Below are 18,359 nucleotides of genomic sequence, written 5' to 3' on the forward strand. Positions count from 1 at the left end.
AGTTAACCCATGAACACTGACTAATTTTGGTATTACCTGTATTTTCTTCTCCTTATTGTCAAGTTTATCTGCAACAACAGAGAGTTGTTGTATTATTTCATTTCTTTCTGCCAGGTTCTTATCTTCTGAAAGTTTCTGTAGCTTATGTAGTACATTCTTGGTCTTCAAAAGTTCTACATTTGTTTCTTGAAGTTTCCTAGACATACTTTGACCCTGCATTTTAGAATTCCGAAGGAGTTCCCTTAGAGTCTTAACTTCAGTGTTATGCCTTACAAAGAGCTGAGATAGGCTGCCTTCTTTAGCCTCAAAGTTTATTAAGGCCTTCATGTGTCGTTGCTGAAGTTTTTTTAAAGCTTTGTTCTCTGAGAAGGTTGCTTCCAGTTGTCGTGTTTGGTCTGAAATTTCATTCTGCAGCTCATTTATTCTCTTAATCCTGGCTGACAATATGCGACTTGGCACAAATTGTTGATCACTTGAAAACATATTAAGCTGACTGGAATCCAAAGAGTGAATTTTTAAACATGAATCTTTTAAAGCTGGCAGGCATTTAGTTTTAGTTTTATTGTGAGCTGAAAAGTAAACAAGGACATATTAAATATTGAAAATCTGCCAGTGCCATATTTATTGAGTTAACAAGCTGTGTATATTAAATGTGCCTCAAATATTTTTTCATGATAAACTCTTCGCTATTTAAAATAATATCTTGTAGCAAAGAAAATCATACAAAGTAGGCATACAATATACAGAACACTTGGGTAACAGGCAATGCAAGAGGACAGAATGACAAACATATGAAGCGAGAGGCACTCACTGTATAAGCAGATCTAGGTGGGCGAAAAAGAAACTCTTGCTGCATTATATAATTTGGGTTTCTTATTCACTGACATTGGTCATCATTCAATCAGATTTTTTTCCAGCAGTCTTGTATCCTCAGTACAAGATGTCATATGTCTCATGCAACAGTGCCTTGGACAAAGTACATAGCTGTGTAAAGCTGATGCTGCTTCACACCAAAGTCAGTTCTTCTATGAAGAAGCTAATTTATAATGTAATGCTAACAAAAAAGTGTAAGATGTCTGCCTCTTCTACTGTAATCCATATAACACATTTGGTTGCCAGCCATTTGTAATAATAACTGGTTGAAAACATTTTGTCTTTCCTACCTTTATCAGTTTCTGTTGATCCATTAGGATATACTCCTAGAAGCTGTGTCTCACCCACATTAGAGGAAAATAATACCAGCGATGTAATCATTTCCATTGGTTGTACCACTTTTTCTATACATGGAAAGCTTTACCTTTTTCTTTTTTGTCTATTAAAATTTTAAAGCAAGGTAAAAATCAAGTACATAGCCAATGGATGAACATATAGATCATACCAATTTGTAAAAACAAGTCAGTAATAAAAACAACAATTTTAATAACCAAGAAATGAAGGTGGTGAGGCAAATGTAAAATGATTATGAATGTGTCCAAGAAACTAGGGTCATCATTCAAAGAGAAGTCCAGATAACATTTATCTTAGGAATATAGCATTTGGGTAAGTTACAATGACTGCAGAATTTGAAAGTGGAGATGAAAGAAAATTCAGTTATCTTGATGTTCTTGGCTGTTGTATGTGCGGTTGATGTATTTCACAGAAGAGTACAGCTACAAGTACATTTGCTAACCTTACATGCCTTTTACACATCATATAAAAAATAAGCACAAATCTTTTGTCTCTACTTCCTTAGGAAACTTCGTAGAGCTAACCTCTCCCCACAGGTCCTACTTACCTTTTACAGCATCACATTTGAGAGTGTATTGACAAACAACATTGTTGTCTGGTATGGAAATTGCTCTCAAGCTGATTGGAAGGCATTGGATAAGATCATTAAACAAACCACAAAAATCATTGGCTCCAGCCTTCAATCCCTACAGGACACATATTCAAACAGATGCTATGATAGAGTCCGATTGCGAGATATACACCAGTCTGCTTATGGGCTGTTCAAACTCCTGCCAACAAGGAAGCGCTACAGAAGCATTAGATGCAGGACATCCAGATTCCATAACAGCTTCTTCCCAATAACAAACCCATAGCCTAACCCGTTAAATGGGGAAAACATTATCTGTGTGCAATATGTCAGTGTTATTTACATAACTCTCTGCATAGCTCACTTTATACATCTCTATCTGCACTATAAAAACTGTAAACTGTATGTTTATGGCATATATTGGTGGAGGGTAAGTTTTACATGTGTGCCTCTTTTATTTATTTATAGTACTGTTTTTATATATCCTTATATTTCTGCTGAGTCTGCTCCTGTTGTTGTTGTATTTGTTTTGCTTCTGCTGTAAAAAAAACTGTAAATTTTTTTACTTTATTTATTTTTAATATCTTTTTTATTTTTATTTTTAGTATTTAAATTATTATTAATTTCATCTATCTTCCTTCTGTAAACTGTCATTTTTATGGTACAAGCCTGAGTATTGAAATTTTGTGCAGTGATACACACTTTTTCCTGTGTGTTGATCTGTATGACTTTACTTTGAGTTTGACTTGTATGTCTTTTCAACCACATATACATAGTTCCTTTTCTACAGCCTGCTATAGCATCATTGAATACATTAGTTACAGATTTGATAAGGTTTATGTGCAGCTTATGGATTTGCTACAATCTAATGAAAAACAATTGCATATATATGGTACTTAACGTATTATCGCAACCAGATTTCCGAAGGACCATAATTTGTACAGTTTTAAAGAAGACATGTCAGTTAACCTATCAAGGGGTGTATAAACTCTCAATTGCTATTGTGTCACACTGTTTTTTTTACACAGGAATGGAATAATGCAAAAATTCCTCTTCCCTGGCACTGTCCTTTCCTGACTTGTACACTTGACTGCTGGTTTGCAGTCGGCCTTAATGTTACAACTGATGAAAGTCAGGACGTTCCAAACAAGGCAAGGAGTCGGGAACATGGCTCGTTGAGAGGAAGTCACTGCCTTATTTTGAACCCTCAGTTTGCAGGTATGTGATCAGTTGTCACAGTTGTCACCCACCCCCTGTTACAGCCCAGTCTCGGAGAAGGCACGTTAATTCACTTGACACTTTCAACCACTTACTCAAACATGTAGTTCTCTTGCCAGAGGTTTACAGACATCAATCCCTGAGTTTTTTCGGTAATGATATGTACTTGCTGTGTATAGCACAACACTTGGTAAATGCCTTCCTGGCTTTACAGAACAGAAAACCCCCTTTTTTAACCTGATACCACACATACAAGCCTGACTTTTGTACGCAGTTATGATCAGTAATCAAGAATGCAGAACTTGCCCAGCACGGTGCCTCTGTGCAGTTCCCGGAAGACATGAAGTGTACCACAGAGTAGTATGGCATTTCACCCTTATTCCTCCTGCTGCCTCATACCCACTGTGACACAATACAGCAACAAAGTGTAACTTTACTGAGGCATAATTGTATCCTGTAACAAAACTCAGTGAAACATAACCTACCACTGTAAAAACTGGAGCCACAAAGGGATACAAACTTTTAAAAAGTGATCAGTATAGAAAATTGTGTCTATGTGGTTTTAGGCCTCTGGGCACAAGTAAGTGTGTAGACTACCCTGGATGGGTATGAAAAGACACTGACCATTAGAGGAACGGAAGAAATGTTTTAGTTATTTGAAAATAGTGCAGGTTGAGGTGAAGCTTGTTAAAGGGATGGGTCAGAGGGTATCTGAATGGCATCATACTTACAGGCTTCTCCCAAAGATGAGGCCTGAGTAGGGGTACCCAACTTGATGAGGCCAAAAAATGGAGCTGCAAGAATGATTTTTGAACTTGTTCTGACTGGTTGTATGAATGAACTTTGGAATAAGAGGAACTGCAGAAAAGTGTAAAGGTTCTGGAAGCAATTTCTGGATGAAAGCATCCTTGGGACATTCCTCACTGAATGAAAATAAATTGCTACACTAGGTGTGGTTGGCGATGAAAAGTGGTCGCAGTAAAACATCATCCAGTGAAGGAACAGCTTCTGCAGTCCTGACAGCTGGGAGACCGCTTGTGAAGCATCTATACAATGGCTAAGTCTGCCTGTCTGTTGGAGAATAGGCTTTCCTATGAATATGGTTGGTAGCTAGAAAGTGATTTGTTGACACAGCCCATTCCTATTCCCTCTCTTCTTGTCAACAGAGAGGGGTAGGAATGAGAGCTTCTAACTTTTTATATACTAAACCAATGTCATGTCATCAGTGTAGATGGCCATTGCACCTTGGGGCAGGTAATTCTGAAAGGCCTGCATTGTGAGGGGGACTGCCCTCATCTGCTGAACATTGCTGTGCAAACTGACATCTGACTGTTACTATATATCTCGGACAATCTGCCCTTTCCACTGTCCATCACTTGGAACAGATGTATCTGTGCTGACTGCTATTGGTGGAGTGGGAATTTGGAATGGACTGCTCAGACATCAGTTTGGGGTATGAAACCATCACTTATGTGATCTGCAAGAACTAGAAATCTATGTCTCTTGTATCACAAAATCTTCAAGCTGGGATCACTGAACCTTTAAAGTCCTCTAAAAAACTCTTATGAAAAAAACAGGCAAAGGAAACCATGTGAACAATGACTTCCATTAGTCCTAATACTGTTAAACATAAGAACACTGTCATTGTCTAGAACTGAACAGTTTCTGAGATCAAACTGTGTAAGGTAAAGATCCTGTCTGTGAGAAAATGGACTTTGCAGGATAGTGCTCGAGATACATTCTATAAAAATTAATACTTAAATGGGCTCCATCTAGAATTTGGCAGTGTTCACTGTAATTTTCAGGGAGAGAAAGAGCTTGAGAAAAAACTCTGGAATACATAACTACCTCTTCTGTGTTGGAGCAGCTACGAGTCAGTCATCAAGCTAAGGAAACAACTTCACACCCTGCACATCTGGTTCACTGGAGTTATGGACATAAATTTGTTAAACACCCAGGAGGCTAAGGTGAGACATAATGGCAGAGTTTATAATTGGTAATGGCTAGATCTTACCCAGAAGCATAGAAATCTCTTAGTTTGATTGGTAATCTTGATGTGGAAGTAGGCATCTTGGCGGTCCAAAGAACATATCTAGTCTCCTTCTGATAGACATGGAAAGACATAGTGCACAATGACCAACTGAAAGGTTTCTTTTGGAATAAAATCATTTAGGCTGCTGAAGTCTAATATGGATTTGAGGTCCTTAGTCTTTCTGGTTATCAAAACAAATCTGGAGTAGTAACCTAATCCATTGTAATCTGGTGGGCTCTCTGTGATGGCTTGTATTCTCTTTTTGAGGTTTAACACTTCTTGCTGCACTGCTTTGATGAGATATGCTGGCTGATAAGGTAAGGGAGTGGGATTGGAGTGAGATGTATAAGGGAATCATATAGCCCCTGGATATCATTGTTCGTATCCAGTTATCCTGCATAATAGCTATCCATGCCTACATGTGTAAGGACAGAAAAACCCTGACTACATACAGAGTGGGATGATCAGGCAATGTAATCAGTGTTCTGTTACTGTTTCTTACAGGGAGGACTGCTGGACTTCATTTGCTGTCAGTTGTTCCTGCCTCTGAACTGGTAAACATTCTGAAAGCTACTACAGTCACAATTCTTTTCTTCTATTTTATTGCTGTTGACCACAACTGAACTAGAGCTGACATGAACTCCAATGCATCCCAGAAAAAGGTTTGTTTCAGTATCTGAAATTTCTCACCAATAGCTGAAAGGGTCTTTCCTTTCCTTCCCTTCCCTTCCCCATTCCGTATTCTTCAATTGTAATTTAACAGATGGGCTGAAAAGAGTGGACCCATCAAAGTAGGCATTGGTAAAGGTTGCCTTGGTGTCCTTGTGAAACTCAATTTGGCACCTACTGCATGAAATGCACCATAAAGTGAGTTATAGATAAGTCTCATAATAAGCCTGGCTACTAACAACACAGTTGCCACGTGTGACTGCAGTTAATGTTTAAGCTATCCATCTGGAAATTCTTCAAGCAATTCACTCATTTCATCTACTAGCGTCACTGAAATTTTAACATATGAGAAAGATAATTTACTTCTATCAGAAAAAAACAGGATATGCCCAAACATGCTTCTCAAATCTGTTAATGGCCTTTGATTCATTATTTGTGGAATGGGTAGCAGGCCGCTGCAATGTCAGACCATTTTAAGGGCCACCACAACCAAAGTAGAATCAGACTTGGGAAGAGCCTCAATCCAGAAGTTCAGTCATTGGGATAAGTTCTTGTCTGGTCTCCCTAGGACAGGTAACATGACATCAAGGATTTTCAATGCAGATCCCATTATCAGCTGTACTGTCTTCAAGAAGAAGAATGGGAGGTCTGTAAATCTTCTTGCAAGATATTTTATGGAGAGGCTTGTGGTGTCTTTGCACCAACCCCTCTCTAACTTATCATTCCAAGGATCTCTCCAAATTTAGGGTCATTTGGGGGATGGAGGAATCTATGCCTTCTTTGTCCTTGATATCTGGGGTAGATCACTCTGAAGGAGAGTTTACATGCTTCTTCTTGCATGTATATTTCTATCCAGTCCTTGAAAGTGATTTCTCTAAAGATAACTAAAATGTGGATATTTTCCAGATTTTTAAGAATGACTCTGCAGGTGGTTCTCAGCCCCTCTGTCCTGATGACTGAAAAGGTGAATGGCTAGACCTCCAAGTAATGAATCATCTGTGGTAGTCTGCCAAACTTGTGAGGTGTACAGGAACCAGTAAGAGCACATGCAAAAAAAAAGAAGTTATGTACCTACCATAACGTTCCATGTTGGTTGTCTTCATCTCGCCTTCTTTCTTGCTTGTTGGGATCGGAGCCGACCCTTGGCTCCGACTCGGCCATCTTCTATAGCTCGAGAGCTGTTTTCTGGCTCAAGGCTACCCCTTATCCCATGATGCCTAGTGTTAGCTACCCAGATCTCTTTTGTAATAGCTAACCCCAGACATATCAAGAATAATCTGACCAAACTAACAGGTTGGGCATATCTGTTATACTCTTTAAATCAGTAGAGGAAGCAAACCAGAAAATTCAGCTGATGAAATCTAAATTCCTCTTGGTCCAGTAGGACAGGGGGATGGAGGGGGGGGACGCAAGAAAGAAGGTGAGATGAAGACAACTAACATGGAATGTTATGGTAGGTACATAACTTCTTTATGTTAAGTTGTCTATCTCGCCTTTGTTTCTTGCTTATTGGGACAGCGTCCCTAGCACCTATAATCCTGGATGGCTCATTGGAACAGACTCTTCAGAACAGTGGAACCAAAGTTAGCTCTATTCCTGGAGGTCATGTCTAACTTGTAATGAGAAATAAAGGTATGAGGATTTGCCCATGTGGCTGTGGCACAAATAGAGTCCATGGGTAATCTAGATTGGAAGGCTACAGAAGTAGGTAAAGCCCTAGTAGAATGTCCTTTTGGTTTGGCAGCCAATTCTTTGTTTCTTAGTTGATAAATGAAGTTGATAATGTGAGACAACCACCTAGACAGGGTCACTTTGGAAACTGGAAGACCTTGTTTACCCTTAGCATAGGAAAGGAAGAGTTGGTGACTTCCTTGTATCCTTAGTTTTGTGCAGATAAAAATGCAATTGTCTATGCACATCCAAAAGGTGTAATTTGTATTCTGCCTTGTTGGTGTAGTTAGGGAAGAACACTGGAAGGTCTATGGATTGGTTTAGATTATTTTCCGAACACACCTTAGGAAGGAAGGATGGATTAGTTCTTAGTGCTACCCTATCCTTGTGAAAAACTAAGTATGGAGAACGAACGCTTAGTGCTTGAAGTTCTGATACACATTTGGTTGAAGTAATAGCTACCAGAAAAAGAGTTTTCCAAGATAGAAACTTAAGGGAGCATGAAGCCGCAGGTTCAAAAAGGGACATAATCAAGGAGGTTAATGCTAAATTAAGGTCCCAAGGAGGAGGGGGTCTCTCACTGGGGGCCTAAGGAGATTAGTCCCTCTAAGAAAGGCTTTACACAGCTTATGAGACATGATATTTAGATTAGCAAAGTCAATATGATCGTTAGAAATGGCTGCTAGTTGAACTCTGATTGTGGCAGAAGCGGACTCAGAGTGAAAAAGCTCAGTTAGGAATTCTAAGATCTCGTGAACTGAGGCTGAAAAGGGATCTATGTTCCTAGCCTCTGCCCAATAAGAGAAATGTTTCCATTTACTAGCATATGTTTTCCTAGTAGCTGATTTGTGAGAGGATATAATAATATCACGCACAGCTGGGGAAATGCTGGGAAGCCTGGCTAGGGTTGGAATTGGTTCAAGCAAGCTGTGAGCTGGAGGGTCTGGAGGGATCGATGCAGCTCTCCTGATTGATGAATCAACAGGTCTGGAATAGGATCCAGGATCCAGGGCTGCTCGAGGAGATAATGGTGCAGGAACAGAAACCAAATCTGTTGAGGTCATTAAGGAGCAATGAGGATCATTTTGCAACCCAACAAAGTCGCTTTCTGTATGAGTTTGGGTATAAGCGGAAAGGGTGGGAAGGCATAAAGAAGTCCCTGAGGCCAATCGTGGACTAGAGCATCTCTGGGAGGATGACCGGGAAACGGTAGAAGGGAGAAGTAGTTGCTGCACTTGGTGTTGAAGGGGGTTGCAAACAGATCACAGCAAGGCTGTCCCCATTTGCAGAAGATGAGATCCGCAACTACCTGATTCTGAGACCACTCGTGAGGCATGAGAATAGCTCTGCTGAGCCTGTCCGTTATGATGTTGGATTTCCCAGGGATGTGCGTTGCAATCAGAAATCGTTGGGAGGAAGTCGCCCACTGCCAGAGTCTGAGTGCTTCTCAACATAGGGGGTAGGATCTGGTTCCGCCCTGCTTGTTGATGTACCACACTACTGACATGTTGTCCGTTTGGATTGCAATTGACCCAGGAGGGAGTGAGCTCTGAAGTGCTTGCAATGCTAGAAGCACGGCTCTCATCTGCAAGACATTTATGTGCAGATGGTACTCGTGAGGTTGACATGTGCCTTGGACTGTCCTGCCCTGATAATGCCCCCCCATCAGTGAGGCGTCCGTGGTCACTGTGGCAACTGGAGGGGGTTGGATGAAAGGTCTTCCCATAGACACTAGCGGGGAGACCATCCACCAGGAAAGGTGTGTTTTGCAAGTTTCTGTAATTATAATCATGTGGGACATGGGGAGTTGTTGAAAAGACCACTGTGTGAATAGAAGCTACTGCAGGATTCTCATGTGAACGCGGGCCAGAGGTATCAGAATAATTGCTGCGGCCATAGAACCCAGAGTTTGAAGGACCCAAAGGACTTGTACCTTTTTGCATTGCATGAGGATATGAACTTGCTGCCGAATTGTGGCCACCCTGTCTGGCGGTAGTCTTGCGGACATACTTCTTGTATCTAGATCTGCTCCTATATAGGTAATAGATTGACAGAGCAACAAGGCAGATTTTTCGAAATTTATGATAATGCCTAACTGGGCACAGATTGCAATTGTATAGTCCCTGGCTTGAAGATGTTGATGCCTGGTAGTAGCAGTGAGGAGCCAGTTGTTTAGATAAGGAAACACCTGGAATCCTTGACGTCTCAGGTGAGCCGTGACCACTGCCATACATTTGTTGAACACCCTGGGGGCTGTGGTGAGACCAAAGGGCAGAGCTCTGAACTGATAATGACTGGCTCCCAGCCAGAAGCAAAGGAATCTCCTGGAGTGCCTGTCCATCTTGATGTGGTAGTACGCATCCTGGAGATCTATTGAGCACATCCAATTGTCCTGACCCAGAAAGGGTAGAATGGACTGAATCATGACCATCCAAAACTTTGTTCTTTGAACAGACTTGTTTAGTCTGCTGAGATCCAAAATTGGTCTCCAGTCTCCTGTCTTTTTTGGTACTAAAAAGAACCTTGAGTAAGTTCCGGATCCGAGTTGGCCTGCTGGGACTTCCTGGATGACTCTTTTTTTCTAGCAGTCTTGAAATTTCTATGACTGCTTGGACCCTCAGATTGGGTGGAACATCTGGGGGGGATTTGTTTGACGATAGGGGAGATTAGAAGAAGGGAATTGCGTAGCCTCCAGATATAATTGATTGTACCCATTTGTTTCGCGTAATGTCTTGCCAGGCTTTTGGGTACAGTGAAAGTCTTCCTCCGACTGCCTCCAGAGTCGGGCAGTCGGGCAACCCTTCAGAGGTGCTGGAAGGGCTTGTCAGAGAATGATTCTCTGCTGCCCTGGTTCTGTGGACCCCCTCTGCCTCGAGGGTGGGGTCTGTTGTTGTTATTCCCTCCTCTGCCCCCGGAGGAAAAATCACTACGTGTATCAGGCGAGGCTCCCTGGGATTTTTGAAACCACATTTTTCCACTCTTCTCACCTTTGGGATATTGTCTAGAAGGAGTGGAAAATGGACTCCCATGGCAGAGAGAGTCTTGTCTTCCTGTTCACACCTAGTGAGAGTGTCCTTCACCTGTGGTCCAAACAGAAATGAACCAACAAAGGGAGTGTTAGTAAATGATGCTCTAAAGGGCTCCGCAAAATTACACAACCACATCCATGCATGCCTCCGAAGGGCCACGCCTGTGCCTGCAGCTCTACTCGCACCATTGGCTGCATAAGAAATGAGCCTCATGGAGGAGTTAACCACTGAATTAAGGGTCACCAGTTGAGAAGCTACCTTAGCTTGAACTCCTTCAGCTGATGGATCCTGGAGGGTATCTCCAAGCTCTTTTAAGAGATCCCTCTGAAGCCTGGTAAAATGGCATAAGTAATTCAGTGACCTCATGGAGAAGGTCGCAGAAGCAAACATTCGCTTCCCATATCTGTCCATAGTCCTAGACTCCTTCTTAGGAGGATGGACACAGGAAGAAGTCTCCACTAATTCCTTTTTAGTGGCTGCTGCTACCACCATGGCATCTACAGGAACACCCTTTGTAAGGAGCTGTTTGTCAGAGGGTGCAGTAATAAATTTGCTGGGCCTCCTTGGGATTGGTTCCACTGTGTCCGGGGCTGACCAAGCCCTTCGAGCCACCACCAACATTAGTGGATCAAAGGGGGGAGACACCCAGGAAGTGGAAGGGCTAGAACCAAACACATCCAGGAATACGGATTCGTCTTCAGTAGGGGCTAGGGCAGTCCAGTTCCCCCTCTGCCAAAGCATTTCTAGGATGTCCGAAAAGGAAACATCTTCAGAGGGGGATCTCAGGGACCCTTCAGATTCATCCAAATCTGTATCCGAAGTGACAGACTCAGGGGAGTCAATGTGCTTCCTCTTGCACTTTCTCTTCCGAGAGGCCTTCTCTAAATGATCAAGGGAGGCTTCGGAAGAGGAGGAAACACCCAGTGGGGTGCTCTGGAGCGCTGGTTCCCCATGCTTGGGGTCTGGAGGAGGGACAGAGGTTGACGCAGGTACTACAGGGGACAGAGCCAGTGGGGTTAAATGTGAAGCTGATTCATGGGCCAGTACACTCCTCATGACATTGAAGGCATCCCTGCCATGATGCAAAGAATTGTCTGGCTCTGAGGAAACTGGAATCCTCCTCCGCACTGAAGGAGATGGCTCTGAGGCCGATGTAGGAGCTGAGCTCACCTGCACCGAAGCTCCAAGAGGGAGAACGGGGTCGGACAAGGATCCGATGCCACTCGCCCCCTCTGAGCCGACAAGGGAGTCTCGGCTCCCAGATCCCTTGACAGAAGGTAGCATCGAGGGGATCGGAGCCAATGACAGAACCGAAGGGGAAATCGTTATTGGTGCCAACGGTTCCACGATTCAAACCCCAACAAACTCCGGCTCTGAGCTTAGAGGAGTCGGAGGAGGAACATCAATTAAAGCGGATGGAGCCGACACCTGTTGAGGAGGGCTGGATAGCATTTTGGCTAGTGCCTGTGATTTCAACAACCTACTGACCACTCTCTCCATGTCATGGTCTGAGAGTCTAGAAGACCAAGAGGAGTGGGAGGATTTATGACTGCGGTCACTTTGCAATAGGGGAGACCGAGGGGCCGAATGTATTGACTCTAAGGAGGGGGACCTCGGTCTCTTGTGGGTCTGAGATGGCTCTGATACTGGTGGAGCCAACTGGGAAGCAGCCTCCTCGGTTCCAGCCGGAACCGAGGTAGTTGGTAATGCTTGGACCAATGACGGCTCCGAGCTGGGAGCCGACAATTTGGTCATTTTAGAAGATTTCACTGGCTGAGCCTTGGCTGGTGAATCTTGGGGCTTAAGGAGACCCCTTAAAATCAATGTATTTTTGCGCTCCTGCAGAACCCCTGGGCTGAATGCATGGCATACAGAACAAGAGTCCTGCAGGTGCACTGCGCCTAAGCAATAGATGCAAGAAGTGTGCCCATCTGTCAGAGACATTTTCTGACAGCATGAGTCACACTTCTTGAATCCAGATACTTTGGATTCTTTAGACATCTCTACAGAAAAAACTTTGGCCAAAGGCCCAAGCAACAACAACTATAAAGACTAATCTATAAACAGTAATCTATAAACACTAAAAACTACAGTGAAAAGTTCTCTTTTTTTTTTTTTTAAATAGGAAGCCTCTAATTTAAATGGCTACCTATAAATTAAAGGAGACTAAACTAAAAGAAAAATGCTACAATAAGAAGGGAAAAACGAGGGGGAGGGGAAGAACTCTCTAACTTAAACGAGTTCTTAGAGAAATTCAAATACACTAAAAACTACAGCAAGCTAGTTAATAATATGTTGAAAGACTAAACTATCAAAAATATATCAGAAAATAACCCCTAAATAGCTAGAAACAGTATTTAAACTAACTTACTACAGCCTGAGCCAGTAATAACGAACCTCGCAGCTGAAGCGGCAAATGAGATCTGGGTAGCTAGCGCTAGGCATCATGGAATAAGGGGTAGCCTCGAGCCAGTAAACAGCTCTCGAGTTATAGAAGATGGCCGAGTCAGAGCCGATGGTCGGCTCCGATCCCAACAAGCAAGAAACGAATGCGAGATAGACAACTATAGTTGTGTAGTTAACAGTAGATATTTGAATTCCTCACTGCAGTAGTAGCCTTAGGTTACTACTGCAGTAGTAGCCTTAGGTTATATGGGCTGTATCCTGCCCAGGACACAACAACCTGCCAGCTTCACAAAGCTCTGCCTCCCTCCCACACCTAGGCTCTGACTGCTGAATGGCCAACCTTTTAGAGGGAAATTAGCAGCCAGAGTGTAGAGAGTTTCTGGACTTTCTTGCCCATGCAGAAATATAGAGCTTACCCATCCCGAATATCTAAAATATATAAAGAGTAACAAAGAACTTTATACCCCAGCAACTAACAATATACATAAGTAGGGAAATGTGGCCTTTGGCTATATGCAAAGATTACCAAAGCCTATACAGCCTATTAGGAGGAAGGATAAAGATCATAGGATCATAGCAGATTACTAGGCTATCGACCTGGAGGTCATTTTAGCCTAACCATTTCAACCCAATGTTATATCGTAGAAGTACTAGTTTTCACATGAAGGGTTTTATATTCAATTTTGTGTATCAGTAATGCCTTGTGTGTTGATTGTGTAAAAAGATGCATGCAAGTCGATGTATGCTGTGTGCACTCTTTGCGCCTCATCTCAACTTTTTCTTACAACCAACAACCACCACCAGATTTAAGGCAGAAGCTTTCATGAAGCTGGGATGTGGTAGGGATCCAGGGTTAGGTATATATATATTATATATTTTATAATAATGATACGTTCCATGGCCTTACATAACAGGCTGGTCAGGCTTGGTCAGGCTGGTGGGTCGGTCCCTCCCTGGGTCAGCCAGCTTTGTGGGGGAATAACTAATAACTTCTCCATTTCATTCTACAGGAACAAAGCCTGTGGTTAGGCTATGATTGAAAAGGGTACTTAGTGGTGATGCTAGTTCATGTTTTAGCCTATTTAGAAGAATGCCTGGGATGTCATCTGGTCACATAGAGGCCATGTTATTTGCCTTGGACATTGCTTTGAGGACCTGCTCTTCAGATATGTAAGGTGGAGGGGACGTTTAGGAAAGGGTTTATTGTAACCTAGGAGGGGATAAGGGAGTGAAATTTTCATCAAATCTATCCACTAGCAGGTTTGTTATCTCTGTGGGGTCGGTGTGTGTGATACCATTGGTCACCAGTTCCGCACATGCTTGGGTCCTACCCTTTAGGTTATGTATGTAGCTGTAAAAGGCCTTATGGTTATCCTTGGCAGTATCTGCTAAGTTTCTCTCAAAGGAGCTCTTGGAAGATTTGTCAAGTTGCCTTATTAGCCTGTTAAGGCTGAGGAAGATGCTTTTCCATTGTTGGTTCCTTGTCTTTGTTTCTTGGACAGCAACTTTTTGCATTTATTGTAGAGTTTGTTGAGGCTGGAACTCCACCATGGCAGCTTGATTTTACTTGGGGCTCTGGCTTTGATTCTATCTGGTACAGCTGAGTTTATACACTTATGCAAGTGATTGTACAGGGCTTTACTGTAATCTTTAGTGCAGTTACCACTTTCAGCTTGGGTTGGGGCTTGGAATGCATTTATACCTTCACCTAGGAGGGCATAGCTTGACTTGGTGTAGTTTTTTAGTCTGATTTCACCCTTTGTAAGTTCTGATGTTAGCGTCAGTTCAAAGGTGACTGATTTGTGGTCAGTTTTAACTAATGAGGTCCAATAGTTGCAGCAGAGTACCTGTTTGACATGTTGGTGAGGACCAGATCTAGAATGTTTATTTTTCTTGTTGGGATATGGAAGATCCAGGAGCCCCTGGAGAATGGCCATAGCAAAGCCAGTCCTGGACCTGAAAAGGGAAACCACTTTGTAATGCTTTGTAAAAAGTCTGTACAGAGGACCATGTTGCTGCCTCTAAGATGCTTCTAGAATCCACCATTTCCAACATGCCATTATAAAGTCAAGACTGTAATAAAATATGCCTCATTACTACCTGGAATAGATTTGCCAAGGTGGGAATAACAAAGCTGAGGGCAACTGTCTTGAAACATTATTTAGACATGGTTTGTCTGTTCTTTGTCCCATTAATAAATAGCTGATCTGTTTTTCTAAAGGACTTAATTCTGTCATGATAACACCTGAGTTACCCATTCATGTCCACTGTATGTAGAATCATTTCTCCATGGTTCTGAGGATCTGGATAGAATACTGGAAGACTGACAGCTTGATTCAAAGTAAACTCTTAAATAACTACAGTCATAAATTAATGATTTATTCTTAATGTGACCCTACCTTTATGGATGACCAGATAGGGTGCATCCTCAATGAGAGCTTGAAACTCATACTCTTTTTGCAGAGGTCAGAGCAATAAGAACTGCAATCAATACTCCATGTGATGAGCCTTAAATCAACCTGATGAGCTGGTTCAAAAAGGAGACATAGTTAACTTCTCTAGCACAAAGTTAAGATCCACAGAAGGAGACACCTGATTTCTAATTTGCCTAAGATGTAAAACTCCCTTCAGAAACTGTTTTTTCAAAACCAGCGATGAAAGAGGAGGACATATGGGCAGAAATGCTGAAATGGCTGCAAGATGAAACTTGATAAAGGAATAAGAAAGGCCACAGGAAAGTAGCTCAAATATTTAAGAACCAGTGGTACATAATCCTTGATAGGGCCCCGGTTATTGCTAGGCACCTTCTAGAAAATCTTTTCCATTTGCCAGTGCAAGATTTCTAGTAGCACACTTTCTTGACTCCTTTAGTACCTGCTGCATATCCTCATAAAACAAGTGCCTAAAAGGTATACACATTGAATCATCCATACAATTACTTGAAGTTGTTTGAGCCTAGTGTGTATCAAACTCCTCTTGTCTTGTGTGAGTAGGTCCAGTCTGTGAGGAAGCATCTGGTAATTGCCCTTAGCCAATTCCGTAAGAAGGGAGAACCAATGTTGCCCGAGCCAGAAGGGAGTCATCACAATGATTTTTGGACAGTCCTTCTAAATCTTCAGAATTACCCAGGAAAGTGGTGAAGCAGGTGGAAATACATAAACAAACATCCCTGAACGCATCTGTTTTCCAGGCCTGCTTGCAAGGAGTTTTGGTGCAGAATTTGTTTAGTTGTCTATTTTGAAAGGAGGTAAACCTTTTCTATTTGAGGTGTTCTCCACAACTTCATCAATTCCTGGAAGACCCCTTCATTCAGTTTCCATTCATGAGGGTCTGTTTTGGTCCTTCACAGCTTATTTGTCAGTACAGTTTGCTCTGATGGAATGTAAGATGATTTGAGGGTTAAACCATGCTGAATAGTTACTTTCAAAGCCAACGTAGCCAGTCTGTGAAGAAGTAAGACCTGATGCCCCTATGTTTATTTATGTACCATATCACTGTGGAGTTGTCTGTAATCATCTGCAAAGGTCCTGGGTACCATAGATGATGAAGAGATTCTATAGAATGGATCACAGCTAACATCTCTTTGATAGTTATGTGCTTTGGCCCATCTGTTTGTTTCAAAGACCCTACACTTTTACCCTCACTGAAACTGCCCCAGAAGCAAAATCTGATTCATGATCAATGCTACAGTAGCATAAGCCATATGGGTTATATCCTGCTAAGAATGTAACAGATGGCTAGCTTCCAAAGCTTCAGAGCACCTTTCATGTGCCCAAACTATTACTTAACTCAAGCTGAGCTGACTAAAGTCAGGTTTGGGTGCCATGCCCTTCAACACTTTCATGCCTAGTGCTGTCTTAATGCATGGGCACACTAGGCAGTTGCCTGGAGGGCCAATGAGTAAAGGAGCCCCATGCTAATGTCAATAAATAAATAAATAAGTACTACACTATACTAAATTTATAAATATTTGATGAATTATGAAAATTATGAAAATTATAAATATTAGAAAGCATTGTACAGTAGAGTGTTGAGTGTTGATCATCCAAAACATCAGTTATCTGAATGTAGCCTTCCTAAAATGTCAATTATCCGAACCCAGCAACAGCTTTCCTAAAAGTTGAGTTTGTATGTGTTGTGTCACCTGTTCTTCCTACCGCGTGGAATTTAAACTTGAAATTTCTGCTTGCTGCTTCCACAGTTCCACTTCAACAAGTAAGTGTCATCAGGTCACTGCTTCCACAGTTCCACTTCAACAAGTAAGTGTCATCATCTGGACTCTGTGTGTGTGTGTGTGTGTGTGTGTGTGTGTGTGAAATGTCCCAATTAGGGATAACTGGTGCTTTGTGTTACTCTGCTCAGGCTCAAACCCTGTACCTTAAGTACAAGAGCCTGAATTCTTTACCCCCACCACCACTTGTGTTTCAAGGAGCTGAGTCACTCGCATAGCTCAAACAGAATGTCTGTAATTTCTGGCTCATACTTTTGGTCTGTTCATCTTAAAATTTGTGGGTTCTAGCATGCTTTTTAATGTTTAAACACTGATTTTGTTGGAAGTATCAATAAATATGTGTTTAATTTTATTGGCCATTTTCATTTTTAATCCTGCGAGTGGTTGTGTAGGTAGGGTGCACCAGTGCAATGCTTTGCCTGGGGGCCAATAATGCTGTTAAGATGGCCCTGTTCATACCCACAGTGAGAGGAAGGCTAAAGCCCTCAGAGGACAATGCTAGGAACATAACAGTAAATGCCCACACCTTGGCATAAAAAACATACAAAAATAAGGAAGGGGGTGGAGGGAGGGATGGAGGGAGCGACTACTGCAGGGGTGATAATTTGAACATCTACTGTTATGGTAAATTAACACAACTGTACTATGTTCTTCATATGTTTTTCATATGGGTCACTGCTGCAGTAACGTAAGCTACTTGACATGACTGAAAGGCATACCCATCAACCTCTCAGCTTTCAAAATTGTAGCACAGGGTCATCAAAAATCATAACACTCAAAATTTCACAAGTAAATGTGTGTCCCTGGGGGCACAAATGTGTAAATTTACTCGTGACAGGTAGAGCCTACGAAATTAACATGCTTGCGGAGTTAACTAATGCACAGCTAAATAGCTATACCAGAAATATGTACCCTTACTGCCCTCTAAAAAGATGTACATGCCTGTTTTCTTGACTTGCTATATGTGTCAGTTGTGACAATAATTTAGTTAGCCGAATTGGTATATTATCCTTATGCTTCAATTAAGTAAATAAAAATACAGAAGACACCCCAGTCTGGAAATGAACCAGAGTCCAAGCATTTATAACCAAGCCACATACAGCCTTAATTTTCCTTGCCCACTTGAGCCATTTGAAATGTGTTTTATTTGCTTACACAGAAAAAATATATATTTTTCAAATTTTATTTCCTTACAAAACACAAATTAAGTTACAGACACATTTCAAAACGTACAGTTGCTCAAATCCTACCTGCCTGTAACTGTAGATGTTTGAATTCCTCACTGCCTCAGTGGCATTTCAGATTATC

The 18,359-nt window shown here is 41.9% G+C and overlaps 1 protein-coding gene across 1 annotated transcript in view; it reads right to left on the reverse strand.

The window, feature by feature from the left end:
• LCA5L (lebercilin LCA5 like) overlaps window positions 1-563 on the reverse strand; it is a 96,280-nt gene extending 95,717 nt beyond the window's left edge. Inside the window, exon 1 of the mRNA XM_044072028.1 lies at window positions 37-563. Within this exon, the coding sequence (XP_043927963.1) occupies window positions 37-483 (447 nt within the window). The 5' untranslated portion in view covers window positions 484-563. The remainder of the gene's footprint in view (window positions 1-36) is intronic.
• Between the last annotated feature and the right edge of the window lie 17,796 nt (window positions 564-18,359).

The sequence above is a fragment of the Protopterus annectens genome, chromosome 5.part0 (genome assembly GCF_019279795.1).
Source record: "Protopterus annectens isolate FY-2018-M chromosome 5.part0, PAN1.0, whole genome shotgun sequence".
NCBI classification, from domain to species: Eukaryota; Metazoa; Chordata; order Ceratodontiformes; family Protopteridae; genus Protopterus; species Protopterus annectens.